The 21,008-nt window shown below is 42.1% G+C and overlaps 1 protein-coding gene across 4 annotated transcripts in view; it reads right to left on the reverse strand.

Moving 5' to 3' along the window:
* Window positions 1–21,008, reverse strand: part of MTR (5-methyltetrahydrofolate-homocysteine methyltransferase) — a 121,898-nt gene that overhangs the window by 45,052 nt on the left and 55,838 nt on the right. For all 4 annotated transcript variants that reach the window (XM_070471034.1, XM_070471033.1, XM_070471035.1 and 1 more), the window contains exons 16-18: window positions 10,425–10,604; window positions 7,898–8,014; window positions 7,457–7,597 (exon numbers count right to left, since the gene is read on the reverse strand). In XM_070471034.1, coding sequence (XP_070327135.1) covers window positions 7,457–7,597; window positions 7,898–8,014; window positions 10,425–10,604 — 438 coding nt within the window. The remainder of the gene's footprint in view (window positions 1–7,456; window positions 7,598–7,897; window positions 8,015–10,424; window positions 10,605–21,008) is intronic.

The following is a 21,008-nucleotide window of genomic DNA, read 5'->3' on the forward strand; positions in this document are numbered from 1 at the left end:
AACATCTATTTCTGCTTTGTTAACTACACCAAAGCCTTTGACAGTATGGATCACAACAAACTGTGGAAAATTCTTAAAGAGATGGGAATACCAGACCGCCTTACCTACCTCCTGAGAAATCTGTATGCAGGTCTAAGAACGAACAGTTAGAACTGGACATGGAACAACTGGCCGGTTCCAAATTGGGAAAGGAATGTGTCAAGGCTGTATATTGTCACCCTGCTTATTTAACTTATATGCAGAGTACATCATGAGAAATGCTGGACTGGATAAAGCACAAGCTGGAATCAGGATTGCTGGGAGAAACATCAATAACCTCAGATATGCAGATGACACCATACTTATGGCAGAAAGTGAAGAACAAAAGAGCCTCTTGATGAAAGTGAAAGAGAAGAATGAAAAAGTTGGCTTAAAACTCAACATTCAGAAAACTAAGATCATGGCATCTGGTCCCATCACTTCATGGCAAATAGATGTGGAAACAGTGGAAAGAGTAACAGACTTTATTTTTGGGGGGCTCCAAAGTCACTGCAGATGGTGACTGTGGCCCTGAAATTAAAAAACACTTGCTCCTTGGAAATAAAGTTATGACCAACTTAGACAGCATATTAAAAAGCAGAGACATTACTTTGCCAACAAAGGTCTGTCTACTTAAAGCTATGGTTTTTCCAGTAGTCCTGTATGGATGTGAGATTTGGACTATAAAGAAAGCTGAGTGATGAAGAATTGATGTGTTTGAACTGTGGTGTTGGAGAAGACTCTTTAGAGTCCCTTGGACTGCAAGGAGATCCAACCAGTCCATCCTAAAGGAGATCAGTCCTGCGTGTTCATTGGAAGGATTGATGTTGAAGCTGAAACTCCAATATTTTGTCCACCTGATATAAAGAATTGATTCATCTGAAAAGACACTGATGCTGGGAAAAATTGAAGGTGGGAGGAGAAGGGGATGACAGAGGATGAGATGGCTGGATGGCATCACCGACTCAATGGACATGAGTTTGAGTAAACTCCGGGAGTTGGTGATGGACAGGGAGGCCTGGTGTGCTGCAGTCATGGGGTCACAAAGAGTCATATATGACTGCACGATTGAATTGATATCCATCATCTCATATAGGTAGAAAATAAAATAGAAAAAACATTTTTTTTCTTGTGATGAGAACTCCTGAGTTATTCTAATATCTGTCATATATATTATACACACATGTCAATTATATTTATCACATTATACATTACATCCCTAGTAATTATGCATCTTATGAGGAATTCCCTTCATCCAATTTTCCCTCCTGTCACCCCCTGCATCTGGTAACTACAAATCTGATCTCTTTTCCTATGAGTTTTTTTTTTTTAAGCATAATCGACTTATAATTTTAGTTCCTGACACACAGTATAGTGATTCAGTATTTCTATAATTATAAAATAATCCTCACTAGGATTTGAATGTTCAGTAGAGAGACAGAGTGAGACTTAATTTTTTTTTTCCTTTCCTTCTTTCCTAAAAGATAGCATCTTGGGACCAAAGATTTCCAGGACAGTAAGAAAAGCTAAACCTCATATCTGATGAGTTTTTAAAGTTCTCACATAGAACCATCATATCCAGATATGTGAAGAGTCTATAACAAAGGCAAGTCAGAAATCATCTTAGAGGTGGGCACACTGTGAGGTACAAGACACAGACCGTGCTCTCAAGGACTTTGCCGTATCATAAGGTAGACAGAAATACAGAGAAAGGTAAGCTACAAGAGAAAGCCTGTGCCAAGTGCTGAATGAGAAGATGACACAGACAAGGCTAGGAATTTTGAGGACAGAGTGATCATCACAAACTGGAGTGCTGAAGAGGGACTTTGAAGAAGCTGACAGATTCAGCAAAGGGATGATCCTCGGATGGAAGGTGAATTGCACATCTGTTTCCTCCATCTCAACCGACGTCACTCATTGCCCAAATCTGAAATCTAAGTATCACTCTTGACTCTCCATCCAGTCTTTGCATTCAATTAATTACCTAGCCCTAGTAATTACACTGCCTGAATATTTCTCTGTACTCTGCTTTCACTTTCATAGTCCAAGCATCTAACTGGTACCCACAGCCCAACATCAGCCTGGTCCCCAATGTGTCTTCCACACTGTAGCCAGAGGGGCCTTTCCAAAACGCAAACCTGATCAAACTGCCCCCACGGGAAGATTCACTGTAAGCTCTCTAGTGCTCTCCGAATGTTGTATTGACTCCTTTTCATGCTGGACAACGTCCTGAACCAATTTTCTCCCAGTTTCATGTTCTGCCATTCCTGAAGAACTCAGCCTGCCTTGAACTTCTCAGTTCCTTATGCTCTCATCTCTCTCATCCCTGGTCCTTTCTTCACATCCACTCATCCAGCAATCTTTTATTTAGCACCTACCAGAAGGCCAGGCCCCAGCTAGTTGCAGACCCCCTCCTCTGGCAGAGAATACCAGTACTGTACCCCAACCCAAAACTTTAGCCTGGCTAACTCCTGTTGAGCTCTCAGGTACCCCCAACCCATCACTTCTGGGAGGCTTTTCCCGACCACCTCTGCCTTTGGGTTCCGTGTCCCTCCTAAGCAGTCTACAGCATCCTGTACATGCCTTATCACAGCATCTGCCCACCACCCTGGATGACAAACGCCTCCACATACTTGTGTACGTCTCACTGCACTGCAGGGTCTACAGGGGCATGCCTCTCTTATTAGTCACATCCTCTAAGTTCAGAAAGCACAAAGCAGAAAACAAAACTTGGGTAACTATTAGCTGAATGATTTAAAGCTGAATGAGAACCGATTTCCCAGAGCAATGTTTGTGTAGGATAGTAGAGGCCAAGCCCCAGAGTGCTAGGAATCCACGCCATGGAGCTTGGACTTAACCTTCTGGCAACTGTGGCGAGGGTGGAGGTGGGGAATGACAAGTTCTGAAGCTTCAGAGTAACATTCCAAGTAGTAATTTTTTGCAGAGAGAGTGAGACACATGGCTTGCGGGATTTTAGTTCCCCAACCAGGGATTGAACCCTGGTCCTTTGCACTGAAAGTGCCAAACCCTAACCACTGGACCACCAGGGAATTCCCACCAAAGTAGTATTTTTAAGAGAACCCTAGAAAGGGGAGAATGTTTTAATAGTTCACGATGAAAGCCTCAACTACAGTGGTAGGAACAGGAAGAGAAGGAAAGGGCAAACATAAAAGTATTAATGGACAGCATGAAAGAAGAAAAGGAAGGGACTGGGAGGAGCTCCAGGATTGAGGGCTGGGGTGGTAACTGATGACACGCTCACATGTCAAGAGACTAATGCTGCTATCATATGATGAAAAACCTTAAAGAAGATGGCAATTTAAAATTTTTTTCAGTATTATTTATAATAGAAAAAGACGCAGAAACAATCTGTGTTTCATCAGTGAATGAACGGATTAAAAAAGTGTGATATACTATATATATAACGGAATATTATTCAGCCACATAAAAAAGGAAATCCTGCCATTTGAAACAGCATGGGTGGGCCTTGAGGGCAACATGCTAAGTGAAATAAGTCAGACAGAAAGACAAATACCATATGATCTCACTTGTATTTGGAATCTAAAAACAGAAACAAATGTGGTGATGGATGTTAACCAGACTTACTGTGATGAGCATTCCACAATATATACTGATATCAAATTATTATGCTATACATCTAACACTAATATATGCTGATCATATCTCAGTTTTTAGATCTAAAAATTATAAACTTCATAGATTATATACCCTGACATTTATTTAACAGAAAATACAAAACTAGAGCAGTGTGACACTCCCCACCCCCCAAAAAAGAGTCCTTCTAAAGCTCACATTCTCATCACTTGATTTATGTAAATATCATTTGTCCTGTTAACCACACAATCAGGCAATTCCTGCCTGTGGGATGGAGTCTGGTAAGTAAAAACAGGGCAGAGTGTTCCAAACACTCTTGGAAAAAAGGCCTGGTGTGTTCACAGAAAGACAGCCGTGTGCCACACGAAAGGGGCAGGGAGGGGGCGATGCTGTGTGTCTGTGAACAGTGGGAAGCAAGGATGCAGTGTGTGGCTGAGGATTTCTTGCCATGTACAGACTTTCATTACCAAACCTAATAAATGATAGACGTGCTTCAGAAAATCAATATTCTAAATGGCACCATTTAAGAGCAGCTATTTCAGAAGCACGACCCGGCATACTGAGTCCATCTGCTTTCCAACTAGCTATTCGGCAGGACGCGCTCCTGATTCAAACGTAAGTTGCTGCAGTCTCACACACCGAGCAGCCCGACACCAGACACGTGGAGGAAGGTCATCAAATAGAAAGTTTCCAAGCACAGTGGCCACTCAACTGCTCAACTGGCTGCTCCTTCAGCTGCTTCTACTGCTCAAGAGTAGCTCCCAATTAGCAATGTGCCTCATGAGGACATGTGTTTTATTTCTGATATCAAACTAGACCAGCATCAAGGGAGGAAATTGCTCAAGCAAAAACCAAAGGGGAGTGTGAGCACCCACTGACAATGAGAAAACCAAGGCCAGATAAGGAACAGAGAGGATCTTTTTTCTAGAAAAGCATCAAGAACACTTACATCTGATAAACCCATCATCTGTTGAAGATTCTAAGCTGAAAATGCACTTACATACATAACCCTCCAAACATCATAGCTTAGCCCCTCACCTACCTTACATGTGAGCAGAACACTGACATTAGCCTATTATTTCAGCAAAATCATCTAACACTAAGCTTTTTTTTAATAATAAAATGTTGACTATCTCATGTGATTTATTGAATACTGTCCCAAGAGTAAAAACAGAATGGCAGTGTGGGTTCAGAGTGGTTGTCAGTGGTTGTTTCCCTCATGATGGCGGCTGAACAGAAGCTGCGGTTCGCTGCCTTTGTCCAGCATCACAAGAGAGGATGGTACTGCATATTGCCTGCCCTGGGAAAGATCAAAATTCAAAGTACAGTTTCTGCTGAATGCTTACTGCTTGCATATCATCGTAAGTTGGGGACATGTGTATTCTACAATCCAAGGCCATTCAAGAGCCATCACACCCAGAGACTGTCTCTGTTAACACCCAAACAGTACTGCCCAATGAACAAACTCCACATGAGTTACATGGTCTCACGTTACCTGGAACTTCTTACCCAGGACAATTTAGTCACCACAGGTCAGCCTACCCCGTACCGAGGCTATTATTTTTCAATAAAGCCCAACAGAGTTTAGGAAGGTCAGAGATGAGACTCTTCCTACCCTTTTCAACAACAGTATTGAATAATCTGTCAGATGAAACTTGAGTGTAGACCTTATTATTTCACAATGAAAAGAGAGAATCATTCTCTCATAAAGAAAAAAATTCCTCAACCCTTATTTGCCTCACAATATTCCTGCTTTTCATGCTCTGTTTGCAAAAGGTGTGCCCTGAGGAATGGTTAAAGAGCTGGCGAATCCTGGCAGTGATGAAAACATACTTGTTTTGGTTATTAATTCCTTAACAGCAACAGAAGTCACCTTGAATGTAGACAGTTAACCTACTTGACAGACGGGGTCAGTGGTTTGTAATAAGTCCTGTGGTTACATAAACAGGGAGGCAATTTTTTATATGATGGGTTGATGAAGCCTTGAAATTGCTATGAAGATTTTCCCTCTTACTCTTCAGCTGTCCCTTAGGAGCAAAACCTCTTGGCAGTTTAGCAAGATATAAAGAAACAAAAACTTATAAACAAATACTGGAAGTGAATGTAGACCGAAAAGAATGACTGCTGTAAAATACAAAACCAGCAAAATCTTAAATGAGAATAGTTTCACAAATAAGGAGCCCTATCTTTCCTAAGTGAGAGCTGACTCATCTGGACAGTGGAGAAGAAGATGAGAAAGCGCATCGCTTTATGGGTTAACTAAGAATGCTTGAGTAGAAGCTATGATGCCCCTCTGGTCTTCAGTAGAACCCCGTCTTAGTTGGCAATTAATGAACAATCTCCTGCCAAGTGGAAGGCAGGCTAAGAAAAAAAGCTGGATATTGTTTCATACTTGTATCCTAGTGTCCAAAGAAATGGCTCAGCACTTTGTCTATCTGAGTAGACCCAATCATGGAAATAGGGAAGGAAATCTAGCCACTGTTTCTTATGTAATGAACTGAGAAGAAGAACTTGTTTACATTTTCAACAGTCAAGATCCAGGACATTCTGTTCTGCGTCCATGTAAGAAATTATAAACGTCCTAAGGAACTGAGAGGAGCGTCATGTGCTCACTGGCACTGAGTCTGAACTCATCTTTGTTGAGTGAACCTAAGGCTAACATAGGTGGTTTCAGAAATCAAAATCTTGCCATGTGTGACATGGACAAATCAAGGATGCAATTAACCCTAAACTGTCCTATTCTTTTTCCAGAACATTTTAGTACTCTTCAAAGGAATAGGAAAAGTCAGCAGTTCTGCCAAAGTTAAATTCATATTTTAACCTAGAGAACATTAACCCGGGTGGCAACATACACAAAGGCATTCTGCCACCTTCCTGGCATGCTCTCTAAGAAAAATGTCTTCCTTTGCCATCGCTTTCTGAAACAAATTATAAAGTAAGTTTTCTTGAAAAAAGATTTCATCTTTCCTTAAACTGAATTCTAGAAAGCAACACCCATGATAGATACTTAATATACCTAGGACTGCCCAATACATAATAAGTGGAAACAAGGAACTGATTTTTGGATAAACTATAATTATTCTTATGTCTATAGATCAAAAGTGTGCAGACCTCAAGCCTTGAACTGTATGTAGACTTGGACTAGATCCCAACAAACAGGTATATATAAAAATGTAAAGATATAACAATGGGTTCCAGGTAACCACATGGCCACACAAGAAAATCCAAAATAGTCAATTCATAGTATGAGATAGAAAAGTACCTAATAAAATGAAAAGATTCTCCCAGTATACTGATAAACAAACAGGTTACCAAAAAAGCATCAAGAAAAATTAATTTTTATAAAAATGTACATGACTATGTGTGTGCATGTACACGTGTGAACATACTTATTAGCACGTTTTGTTTCAGAAAAATAAAACCAAAACCATGAATAGAAGGCTATAATAAAACCTTAACAGTGGTTAATGTAGTAGGTAGTAGGATTATGAATAATTTCTATTTCTTCTTTTGCTTACCCTTATTTTATAAATTTTTAAAAATTAATATGTGTTACTTCAGTATGAGAAAAATAAATTTTACATTTCAAAATAAACTTACAGAAATACAAATTAAGAGTACTGAAACAGATATTTAAGACTTGTTTCTCCTTCCTCGCCCTAATGAAAATACCTTCTCTGGAACTCTCTGTATAAACCTTCAGTGATCCAAAGACATGGTGGTATCCTTTCTTCCATTCTACAATGAAGGACTGGTAACTGTATGTTGAAGACAGATTCAAAGAAAAAAAGGAAAAGCCAACCATCAGAACCTCTCTCCCTACCTGGGCGTAGCGTAAGAGCTTCTCGGTGGCCTCAGGGTCTCTGTTCCAGATGAGGTCCTCACAGAGCTGGAGAAGCTCCTTGTGGATGTCATCATATACAGGAAGGCTTCCAGCATTCACTATTCCCATGTCCATACCAAACTAAGGGCAATAAAAAGAAAAATAAGGATTTCCAGCGATACTCTAAACCAGGGATCAGTGACTCTTTCTGTGAAGGACCAGATAAAAAAATACCGTAGGCCACTGCCTCTGTCACAAGCACTCAACTCAGCAGAAAAGCAGTCATAGACAGAATGCAAGTGCGAGCGAGTGGCTTTGTTCTAATACAGCTTTATTCACAGAGAAACGGCAGCAGACCAGGTGAGCTTGTGGGCCACGGTCTGCAAACGCTGGCCCTAAGTAAAGGCTGGTGTCCAGGGCAAACAGGGCCCCCCACTCTACCTTGATTGCATGGTACAGGAAGACCCCGTGCATCGCCTCCCGAATGGCCTCCATCCCTCGGAAGGAGAAGGACAAGTTGGACAGACCACCGCTGACTTTGGCTCCAGGCAGTGTTTCCTGGAAAAAATTTAAATATGAAAAGATTTCCCTAGTGTGCCAAAAGCAACAATCCTGTTCCTTAAGCTTTTTAAAGTAAGAATGGAAAGTAAAAAAATATAAAAAGTCCAAAGTAATTCAGAGCTTCTTGTACCTAGACACAAACCACAACTTGCATATCAGGGAGACACGAAAGCAGTGCTTCATTGTTTTTCCTACTATAACCTCCCTGAGGAAAAAGAAAACTTCTGCCTTATCTCTGTGTACTTCTACAGCAACTGTGCTGTGGCTACAACACGTGGTGAGTGTGACATAAAGTATTTGCTGAACAGGGACTTCCCTGGTGGTCCAGCGGTTCAAACACTGAGCTTCCACTGCAGGAGGCAGGGGTTCAATCCCTGGGTGGGGAACTAAGATCCCGTATGATGCAGCTAAATACATACACACACACACACACACACACATCTGTTGGATAAATAACAGAAAAAGAAAGTGACAGATAACAAAAGGAAAACCAGAGAGGACAGAGAGAAGCTGGTTATTCACTGAAAGCATGAGCTACTAGAAGGCTTCTATAGCCTAAATGAACAAACTCCCTAGTTCACTATAAACTTGACTAATTTTAAAAGGACAAAAGGAAACTGAGGTCCCCACCACACCTTATGACATATGAAGCATTAGTTCGCATGTAAAACAGGAATTCTTAATCCCTGTTAGATAGGGTACAAACTAGTTCAAGCATTTTTGGAGCGACAGCTGCCTTTATCTACTACTGGAACTCAACCCTTCCACTTCTGGATATATGCTACAAGGAAGCTCATGAAGAGATATATACAAGAAATGTATACACACAGTTTTGCTCATAACTTGCCCAAACTGGAAACAAACCAAGCATATGTCAACCACAGAACAGTTAATTATCTCAGAGGTAAATGATGGAATATTATACATTAGTAAATTGAACAAAAAAACTGAACAATGAACAAAGCACAACTACAACACAGGTGGATCTTTAAAGTGAGACTGGGTAAGGAAAAAGGCATAAGGATCTTAAGATTCTGTTTAAATTAACATGAAGTTCAAAAATGTGCAAAACTAACTATACTATTTCTACAGTAAATTCTCGCTATTTGTGGTCCTTACGTTCCATGAAGTCCCTGCAAACACTGAACTGGGGGATGCTGAAAACCACTGCTCGCACAGGAAATGCAGGGTTAGGTTTGTGAAACTCTGATCACAAAACCGTCATCACTGATCAGCATATAACCCTGTTTTCTACGTTTCTGTTTTCTCCATGAAGCACATCACAGCCTTTGTGCACGCAGGGACACAGGACAGCACCTCGGCACAATGCACAGGCCATTCAAATAGAGAACTCAATCAGCAAAAAAAAAAAAAAAAAAAAAAGCTCAAAAACGTGAAAAATGTACTAAACAGACCATGAAAAGGGTGCCTGTTTACAGAATGAGGGCTGAACCCAAGGGTGCAGGGCGTGCTTCTGATGACTCATCTGGATCACAGGGGTCAGGCACTCAGAGTTTTCACCACTCTGCACGTGTGCGTGCCCGTGAATGACTGCAGAAGAACCGTCAATATTGATTTTGGAGTCACAAATAATTTTTTTTTTAAATAATTTTACTTATTAAATTTCTGGCTGTGCTGGGTCTCTGTTGCTGCTCGGGCATTCTCTAGTTGAACGGAGGCTACTCTTCATTGCAGTGCATGAGCTTCTCACTGTGGCGGCCTGTCTTGTCGCTGAGCACGGGCTCTAGGGTGTACGGGCTTCAGGAGTTGCAGTACATGGGCTTAATAGCTGCAGCTCCTGGGCTCCAGACCATAGGATCTACAGCTGTGGTGCACCGGCTTTGCTGCTCACCAGCGTGTGGAATCTTCCTGGATCAGTGATCAAACCTGTGTCTCCTGCACTGGCAGGCAAATTCTTTACCACTGAGCCATCAGGGAAGCCCACAAATAAATTTCAGTGAGTAGGTGAATTTGCAAATAAAAAACCCAGGATAACTCGGACTGACGGTGTATATAGAAGCATTAAAATTATATAGAAGAGCAACAAGTAGTACCATAAAACTCAGAATGAGGGTATAATCAGAAAGGAAGAGACACAGGGGCACTTTCCATTTTCTATTTCAGGTCCCAAGTGGAAGCTATTATATATATGCCTCATAATCATTTATCAAACCCTGTATCTTTTATATATCCCCCAGTGTGTGTGTGTGTTTTACATCACAATATAAAATAACATAGAAAAAAATTTTAAAAGCCCCTGAATTTCAGAAAACTAATTTGCTACAAGAATAAGAATGTCAATATTCCTTGCCAATAAATATATATGTGAGCTCAAGTTATTCACTGAAGCCATGTGATAAACCTAAGCAATGTCTTGGGTAGAAAGGAGAAAAATGTTCATACTTACTTTAATGACTTTTGTTGCATTGATAAAATTAACAGCATACAAGTTATGTTCTTCCATCCCAGTACCAATGGTGAGGATATTAGGGTCAAAGATGATGTCATTTGGATTGAAGCCCAGTTTTTTCACAAGGAGATGGTAGGCCCGGGTGCACACTCTGATTTTGGTATCTGTTTCTGTTGCCTGGGGAAGGGGTAAAAGATGTAATTTGAAATAGAAAAATGAGGTGTTATCTATGAAAATGGAAGGACCATTCATTTGTCAAAAGCACTTAAGTACCAATGCTTGGATTTTATAGAAATCCAAATGCCAAGCAGCCTTTAAACATTTATCAAATTATCTCATCGAGGAGGAATTGGTTTCAAGTCCCTTTATGTTTTCATCCACACAACAGCTATAATGCTTCTGTAAAAATCAAATCTCACATATGTAAAAATCAAATCTCACAAAAATCAAATATACACACATATGGTATATTAATAAATAGGTTTCTTAAAAAGACACAAGTGATAAGAATTCAAATAAATTACAAAATTAGTGTCCCTCCTCTCTGGACCTGCCTGCACTGTCACCCAGGCTTTCTTGGACCTTCCTATAGTAAATCTATATAGACTCAAAGACGTGCATTTATTACCCACCTCCAACCCCACCCATCACAGCATTAGCTAATATATTTCAAAACAGTGACCCTAGGAAGCCAAGCACTGACTCCAGCAAGGCCCAACCCCCCACTGTTTCCTATCTCCCTCAGAATCAGGTCCCACACCTCGTTTTAAGATTTTATTTTTACAGAAGCAGTGTAGCTGTTGTGCTGATGAAAACGTCTCCCCCTCATCTACTCCGCTCTCCCCACACCACTCCTTTGGTGTTGCTGAGACCCACCAAGCTTGTCTTCCCTCACGGCCTTCCTATCCGTTGCTGCCACTGCCTGAACACACTGACCTGGCTTTGTGATTCACAGCACAGCACGCAGGCCTCTGCACAAACGTCCCCTTTTCAGAGAAGCCTTCCTTAATCACGATCTCTAAACCAGTTCCACCACCGCCTTTTCTGCCTCCTCTACCCCTCTTCATAGCATCTCTCCTCCTAGAAATTATTTCCCATGTAACAGAAAAACCTGAATGAACTTTCTAGTCAACCCAATATATTTATTTGGCATCTTGTTTATTGTTTTCTTACTTATTTTATTATATATGATTAATTGGACTAGAATCAGTCTTGCTGTACCCCCAGAGCCTAGAGCAGTGCCTGCCAGAGGATGTGCTCAATGTTTCTGCTGAATGGATGAATGTACCTGTGATTCAGAGTATTTCTGAACTTTGTCAGGGAAACTGTCTTCAGGTCAAATTTACAATTTCAATGCAAGGCTTATTCAATGAATTACATGCTGAATGATTTCTGGTTGCAGAAAAAACCAGATTTGCTCTAAAGAAAAAATGAACACTTGCTAGCACTACAGAAGTTCCAAAACAAGAAGTAACATACAATTCTGAGTAAATATGCAAAATGTTTTTGAAAAAATGGCGAATACCACTGAATGAAGTGCTGAGTCTTCCAAGCTAAGTACTTGGAGGCAGGATCCCTTGACCGGATGTGAGTGCTGAGTGGTCAAGTATCAGTTCCTGATCACACATATCTTCACCTCTAAGGGGAGCTCTCCAGGGGCCCACAGGGAGAGGGGGTGAGGAGGATACTCTATGCAGTTCAAGGACATTGAGTGAGGCCCTATCTTCCAGAGAAAGGCATGGTATTGTTGCTGTTATTCAGTTGCTCATTCATGTCTGACTGCAACCCCGTGGACTGCAGCACACCAGGCCTCCCTGTCCCTCACCATCTCCTGGAGTCTGCCCAAGTTCATGTTCATTGTATCGGTGAGCCGTCCAACCATCTCATCCTCTGATGCCCTCTTCTCCTTCAGCCCTCAATCTTTCCCAGCATCAAGGACTTTTCCAAACAGTCATCTGTTTACATCAGATGACCAAAATACTGGAGCTTCAGCTTTAGCATCAGTCTTTCTGTTGGAATATTCACAGTTGATCTCCCTTAAGATTGACAGGTTTGATCTTTCTGTCCAAGGACTTTTACGAGTCTTCTCCAGCACCACAGTTTGAAGGCATCAATTCTTTGGTGTTCTGCCATCTTTACAGTCCAGCACTCACACTGTATGTGACCACTGGGAAGACCATAGCCTTAACTATATGGGCCTTTGTTGGCAGAGTAATGTCTCTGCTTTTCAAGACACTGTCTAGGTTTGTCCCTGTATGGAACAACTGACTGGTTCAAGATGGAGAAAGGAGCACGACAGGGCTGACTACTGTCACCCTGTTTGTTTAACCTGTAAGCTGAGCACATCAAGAGGAGTGCTGGGCTGGACGAGTTACAAGCTGGAATCAAGACAGGCAGGAGAAACATCAACAACCTCAGATATGCAGACAATACCACTCTAATGGCAGAAAGTGAAGAGGAACTAAAGAGCCTTTTGATGAAAGTGAAGGAGAAAAGTGAAAGAGTCGGCTTAAGACTAAATATTAAAAAAAAACTAAGATCATGGCAACCAGTCCCGTTACTGCATGGCAAAAGAAGGGGAAAAGGTGGAAGTAGTGACAGATTTCCTCTTCTTGGGCTCCAAAATCACTGCGGACAGTGACTACCGCCATGAAATCAGAAGACGACTGCTTCTTGACAGGCAACGCATAGTGGGGGGAACGTTCAAAACACTCGCTCAGATCTAGGCTTCTGACTGCTCGCCTACTTTGGTGTTCTTTCACAACTGGTCCTGTTGGTCTCTAATCTCTCCCTGTTCCTGTGGCTGCTCAGGTTAGAATTCACCTCCTGCTGGGATGTGACTTAGCAGATCATGGGGCCTAGGGAAAGGACCAAAGGAGGGGGCTCTGTAGCCCCACTGCTCCAGGCTTTAGGGAAGGTGGCAGACTCTCATCTTCCTTAACTGAATGTCTTCAACAACTTCTTACCTCTCCCTTCGGTTAGTGATAAAGTTAAGGTTAAAATCAACATGTGGGCCCAAAAGAAAGTGGTCAGGAGCAGGTCACCTAGGGCTACCTTTTCATCTTGGGCTTCAGTTATCTGTTCACCAGAGGGCCAAACAGAGGTCTAGGTTCTAGGCTAATGGCCCAGCTAAGCTCATTAACCGAAAAGGAACAGGGGTTTGAGACTACCAGTGCTGTTATTATTTCACAGTGACCTAGTTGGGTTGGTGAAGTGAAGTGAAAGTTGCTCAGTCACCTACAACTCTTTGCGATTCCATGGACTATACAGTCCATGGAATTCTCCAGGCCAGAATACTGGACTGGGTAGCCTCTCCCTTCTTCAGGGGATCTTCCCAACCCAGAGATCAAACCCAAGTCTCCTGCATTGCAGGTGGATTCTTTACCAGCTGAGCCACAAGGGAAGTTGGGTTGGTAGGTCCTGGTCATTTCTTTCATCTGAGTCATGAATCCATCACTAGGTCAGAACTGAAGCAACAACCATCAGCTCCATAAGAATGAGGCCTTTTCAAATTGTTCTCCCAACACCTAGTATGCTACCTGCCACATTAACAGAAAGCAACTACCATCTGTTGAATAAACAAGCAAATCTCAGAATGCACAGAGTTGCAAAGGACAGGCCTTCGCCATAAGCATATCAAGCTAGATTCTCCAAGATTCCCTCTGTCCTGCTCCTCAGCCAAGGTGGTGACACAAACATGCTACTGAGCCTCAAGGCTTGAGGGCTTTACAGATCCAGAGGGCTCTCAACTCTGCTGGCACATCTGAGCAACCCGGAGGGATTTCTGTTTCCTAATACTAATGCCTGTTCCCGAACCTCACTCGAGACCAGTTAAATCAGAATCCTGAAATGAGACCTAAGTAACAGTACTTAAAGAGACTCTGAGTGATCCTAGCATACAGCTCAGGTGAGAACCACTGATGGGTGACGTAAACCTTCTCAGGCTGAGTTAGAAGAAACTTTGGTGACAATACTGCAAATCTAAGGGCCAAGAGGGAGAAGTAAATATCTTCTCGGATTTTACAATTTACTAGGCTTATTCTTAAGCTGTAGGAAAGTTAGACAGCCATCAGTAGGTAGAGGCTTCATTAATAAATCCACTGCTCAGCCTCAGCATGATTATCAGAAACTTAGGGAGAAATAAGATGAATGTAAAATAATTTTTGATTTATTTATCAAGGCTGATACTATAAGAAAGCAAGAAAAAGGATCAAAGACACCCAGATTCTGTGAAGATGCAGCCTAACAAGAAGCAGAGAAGGAATGAGACCAACTTCAGAGGCAGCTTAAAGGTTTCAAATGACTGACCCAGCTTAACATGGGACAGGGAATACAGCAGGGGCCATTCTGCTGCCAGAGTTCAAACTGGAAGTGGTGAAAGAGAGGCACGTGCCACCATCAGACAAGCACTGACAAGTCAGGAAGAAAAAGGATGAGAACGGGAAAACACATGACAAGAGGCATCTGGGCTTTACGACTTTGTTCAGAAATCCTCGGAGTGGCTTCTCTACTGTACGTAATGTGTGAACACAAGCTGAAGGCAAGTGTGAGGACATCCAGAGCCCAGGGAGAAGCAGCAGGTCTGAGGGCAGAAATGCAGGCAGGGGATGAAGCGCAGGGGACAGCACTGAGCTGCTGGGAGACGAGAGGTCACCTTGGAATGTCTCCCAGTTCACTCCTCACCTGAAAGAATGGAGGCTGTGCCCCAGGCAGAACTCACACTTGAGGCAGAACGTGGATGCTAGGCACTTGGGATTAAGGGGGAAATGGAGAGGATTTCAGACATGAAGTCAACACTGAGAGGCAACCTTGTGAGGAAAAGAGGGCTGCATTTTCCCATCAGCATTTCGCTTTTGTTTCTCAAGTTCATCTGATGGTCATAACTTGGCCAGGAACAGCATAGTTGCTTCTGGGTCAGGGGATGTGAAAATGAGTTTTGCTTGGAGTTGATGGCCAAGGGTGGGAGAAGGAGGTGGGGTGGACACAGATGCTCAGTGCCTGGACGGACGGACGGCCAGGAGGAGCCCTGGGGAAGCACAAAGGAGAGAGAAAAAATCTCCACAAGTGGGATTTGGGGGCGGGGTGTGTGTCAGTGGAGGGGTGACAGCAGAGGCTGCCCAGAAAAGGGGAAGTTGAATATTCCTCCATTAGTTGAGAATTTCTGATTGCTGAGACTTGACCTTGGAGCCAAGTATGAAGAGGCAGTCTGCCATGCAAGGGATTGGTGTAGACAAAATTGCAGGGAGAAGGTTCATAAGTTACTTTTTCTAAGGCACTGTTTTCAGACACTACTGAGAACAGCACAGCCGATGGGTCAGGCCAGCCAGAGGCAGCAGCAGAGCCAGGCTGACTGCCCGGGGACGCGACACTGACGAAACCCCAGCGCTCCTGCCCCTGTGTGCTCAGCTGTATCCGCCTCTCCTGTGACCCCGGGGGCTGCAGCCCACCGGGCTCCTCCGTCCACGGGGCTTCCCAGCAAGAGCGCTGAAGCGGGCTGCCATATCCTTCTCCAGAGAAGGACATTCTTAGTGCACCTATCAGTCCCTGGAAAGAGCAGACGATGGGTCTGCTTTAGTACCTTCAAAGGGAAAACGAGGAAGCAGATACAGTAGAAAGAAACAGATCCCAGGAAGAACAAAAAAAGACTGACCTACTATCTAGAGAGGTATTTAAAACAAATACCCCCAAATATTTAGGTAAGACCTACAACCTATCTAGTTTTGCCTTCCTTTTAACAGGGCTTCCCAGGTAGTGCTCCAAGCCCTAAAAATGAACTCTTTCCCTGCTTTTCAATCTTCCTGGAATCCTGCTGTCCTAGACTTTCCCTGCCTCCTCACGCCTTTCTTCCACTTCCACCAAAGCCTCTCAAAGACACTGAACCTTGCGAGGAGCTGGGTCCTCTACTGGCCCTTATGTATCCTCAGTGCCCAGAGCCAGCGCCTGGCAGACAGAAGAGGATTAAAGATGAAGACCTTACTTGTCCTTTCTCCATCAGCCAGATAACATCAGAGAGAAAAATGAACTGCAGAAAAGAAGCTGCCCTGGATTAAGAACTGGGTAACTCACAATCAAAAATGGGCAAAAGATCTGAAGAAGACATACAGATGGTCAAAAGGCATACAAAAAGATGCCGAACATAGCTAATTATTAGAGAAACGGATATCAAAATTTGCAAATCAAAATACCTATGATGAGGTACTACCTCACATTAATAAGAATCAGTTCAGTTCAGTCGCTCAGTCATGTCTGACTCTTTGCGACCCCATGAACCACAGCATGCCAGGCCTCCCTATCACCAACTCCCAAAGTCCACCCAAACCCATGTCCATTGAGTCGGTGATGCCATCTAACCATCTAATCCTCTGTCGTCCCCTTCTCTTCCTGCCCTCAATCTTTCCCAACATCAGGATCTTTTCAAATGAGTCAGCTCTTTGCATCAGGTGGCCAGAGTATTCGAGTTTCAACTTCAATATCAGTCCTTCCAATGAACACTCAGGACTGATCTCCTTTAGGATCGACTGGTTGGATCTCCTTGCAGTCCAAGGGACTCTCAAGAGTCTTCTCCAGTTCAAAAACATCAATTCTTCAGCACTCATCTTTCTTTATAGTCCAACTCTCACATCCATACCTGACCACTGGAAAAACCATAGCCTTGACTAGATGGACCTTTGTTGGCAAAGTAATGTCTCTGCTTTTTAATATGCTGTCTAGGTTGGTCATAACTTTCCTTCCAAGGAGTAAGCGTCTTTTCATTTCATGGCTGCAATCACCATCTGCAGTGATTTTGGAGCCCAGAAAAACAAAGTCAGCCACTGACTGACATCAGTCAGAATGGTCATCACCAAAAAGTCTACAATAACAAATGCTGCAAAGGTGTGGAGAAAGGGGAACATAAACTGGTGCAGTCACTGTGGGCAATCGTATGGAGGTTCCTCAAAAAATTAAAAACAGAGCTACCACATGATTCACAATTCCACTCTTGGACATACATCCAGAGTAAACCATAGTTCAAAAAGATACTATTGGCAGTCTGGACCAGATAATTCTTTGCTGTGGGGGCAGGCCTGTGCTTTGTAGGGTTGTTAGCAGCATCCTTGCCCTCTCCCACTAGATGTCAGAAGGACATCCCCTCCCAACAACCCAGTCATGACAAAAAACAAAAATCTGTCTAGACACTGCCAAGTGTCTCCTGGGGTGGCCAAATCACCCCATTTGGGAACTACTGGTTTAGAAGAACCACCAGTGACATAGCAGGTGAGGAGATCAGAAAGCAGACCCATCTGAATGGTCTTTATCATGAGCCAATGTCTCTTCAAGGCTTTTCTCTAGAAACGAGAGAGAGAGGCTATTAGCTAGAAAATCCTACTCCGCAAAGCCAAATACTACAGGCTGGATGAAGCAACACTATGTCTCAACAGGAGCAAATGAATCCACTTAAATCTCTCTCATGATGAGGGGCACCAGGTGCATTCCAGGCAGTTGGGACCCTCGGCATTGGACGTATGCCAACTGAATGCCATGCTATTATTTCTGGAGGACAGGATGAACACCCCAGGCACGGAGGTAAGACCAAACATGGGTCGGAGGCCTATGCTCCTCATATTTCTACAACAAACTCTCACCTCTGAAGGTGCACTGAACAAGTCTCCTTCCTACAAAGAATTTAAAATACAATCCATCTTACAAAGAAAGGCTAAAGGAGAGAAATACTCAATCATGCCATCTTAGCCAGAGAGTGATAACCTCTCTATAGCCACTAAAAAGAAGTCTCTTGAAATGTGAAAATATACATCAGATTTTAACAAAGCTCAAAGAGTGTCAGAGCAGAAAACTTGAGAATCAGCTTCTTGGCTGAGGTCAACTACCTTCAGCAAAGTAAAAGCAAAGTGATTTTGGTTTCCTAGAACAACTGGTACACACCCTACTGGAAAACAAAACTACTGGTACACACCCTACTGGAAAACAGAAGCTATTCAACTCAAAACCAGTATCAACTTATCTAATTAAAAAGCTGATGAAATAAAAATCTAAAACTTACTACCAAAGGAAGAATATTTACGAAAGGAAAAACAAGCCAAAATCACAACAAGGAAAGAACACAAACACACAGGAATGCTCTTGAGATTTCCTATTAAAGGAAAACTATGACCTCGACTGAACAGTGACTGGGGACACGCCATGCTCCTGAGGACTCCCAGACAGACTCCCCGCGATTCTCTGGGCTGGGTGCTGAGCCACCTCAGTCCTGCTGACTGCTTCCCCACGGACTGCAGCCCACCAGGTTCCCCTGTCCAGGGAATCCTCCAGGCAAAATACTGGAGTGCGCGGTCATGCCCTTCTCCAGTTTTCAAGATCAGGACTAGTTAACTTTAATCAATATCCTGACAGAGTTTTATTTCTCTATAAATTAGAAACTTATTCTCAAACCATTTTAACATAGGAAGATGTATTGAATTGAATGAATCTTTTATAGGACAATACTGATTATCCTTTCATATAGTTTACACATGTATAAGCAAAAATAATATAGTCTATTCTATTATGTGCTAACTGTACTTCTAAGAAACCTTACAAAATCAAAAACTGTCATATAAAAACAATCATTTCAATTAGAAAAGGAGAATTCAATCTAGAAAGTGAGTAGTGATAGTTATTTTTCCCCACAGAAGTTTCTTACTATAGTTTATGAGTTATCACATAAGAAATTCCCTGGCAGTGGTTAAGAATCCACTTGCCGACATAGGGGACACTGGTTCGATCCCTGGTCCAGGAAGATCCCACATGCTGCAGGGAAACTGAGCCTCTGTGTTACAACTACTGAAGCCCAGAAGCCCTAGAGCCTGTGCTCAGCAACAAGTGAAGCCTCAGCAATAAGAGGCCTTCACACTTTAACTAGAGAGTAGCCCTCACTTGTCCCAACTAAAAAGCTGGTGCATGGCAATGAAGACCCAGCACAATCTAAAACAAATAAATAAAATTATAAAAAAATTTTAAAATAAGTTGATTTAAACTATTAACATCAACCAAAAAACACAGAAATGCTTCCTTATTTGCCTTCTAATCCAGAAGTCTCAAGACCAGTTCTCGTTCATACCTGGCCTTGACCTTGCTTTGACCTTGAGGTTGTCATTGCAATACAGATCACAAGCATAAAGCAAAGATAGCCATCATGTACTGGAACAGAAGTACCTGTGATTTCCTCTGCTTTATTTGGTTGCAACAATGGTTTTCCATTTAAGAGAGCTTTCTATTTATAACCTGTGGTATCAGTCAAGCAAAGCAAATCTTGGTTGTTAACTGATTGTTACACTCAATCGTTTTGTGAACTCTACTGACAGAAGAAATGCCTTTGCACCAAAATACCTGCATTGTTCCTTCCTGAACTTTTCAACTATATGAATTTTTTGCTTTGCTCTTTATAATTTTTAATACCACAATTCTTCAATGAGCAAGTAAGTCTACAGTCATACAGAAAAATATTTTTAATTAGGAAAAGCAGTTTCGAAAAAGGCACCTTTAATTTCACAATCTCACTTTAACAATTATTCTCCTTTACAGCATTTTCCTCCAAACTTTACCAAATGGAGCTTTTATGTAGCTGTATATATGCAGTGTCTCTATAATTATTGTTTTATGGTTTTATTTATATCTTGAAAGCACTGTTATACTGCTCCACAATCTTCATAATTAATATTTAAATACTCTGAATAATATTTCAACAGACTGATGTAACATAAGTTATCAGTATCTACCCAAATGGAATATTAAAGTTGTTATATCTTCAGTAAAAAGCTAGTGAAAAATCTTTGCATATACAGTATTCTTATGCTGTTAATGCTTTTATTGGGATAATGTCCCAGAAATGAGATCATTATCTCAAAGGGTATGAACATTTTTATGTCTTTAGGTATTACAGGGTCATTCAAAAGGACTATCCCTGGAGAAAGAAATGGCAACCCACTCCAGTATTCTTGCCTGGAAAAGTCCATGGACAGAGGAGCCTGGCGGGCTGCAGTCCATGGAGTTACATGACTGAGCTTGTGTGCACAAGGGTGGAGGGAGATGGGTTGGTAGCAATAAACTTGGTAGAACTTTAAAAAAAAAAAAAGGACTATCCCAATTTATGCTACACTCTACAATGAACAAGACTTTCTCTTTACCACTGTTATACCAGGAGAGATCTTGATGATTTTAAAGTGTACTTTTGCTAACTTAGTAAGAACAAACCATTACCTTAATATTGCCCTAATGTGTATTTTTCTCATAACTGCCAAGTTAAAAAATTTCTTCTACATTTGCTTTTTATTTGTGGACACATTCAAATCTAAATTGGGAAATTGGGAACGGCTGTTCTTAGCCAAGATCAAGTACTCTGCAGTAGAGATAACACAGGATTTGGAAGCCTATATCAGTTTTCAAATCAGGCAGGCCAGGGATCCAAATGTGGCTCTGTTATGTCCCAGCCATTTGACCTTGGCTCACTGTAAAATAGGACGACAGCTACCCCACGTGGTTGCTATGAGGACTAAATGAGATAAACTCTGCTGGTGGCTTTCAGCCAGAGTATTCATGAGAATCACC

Source organism: Odocoileus virginianus, chromosome 7, assembly GCF_023699985.2.
Source record: "Odocoileus virginianus isolate 20LAN1187 ecotype Illinois chromosome 7, Ovbor_1.2, whole genome shotgun sequence".
NCBI lineage: Eukaryota > Metazoa > Chordata > Mammalia > Artiodactyla > Cervidae > Odocoileus > Odocoileus virginianus.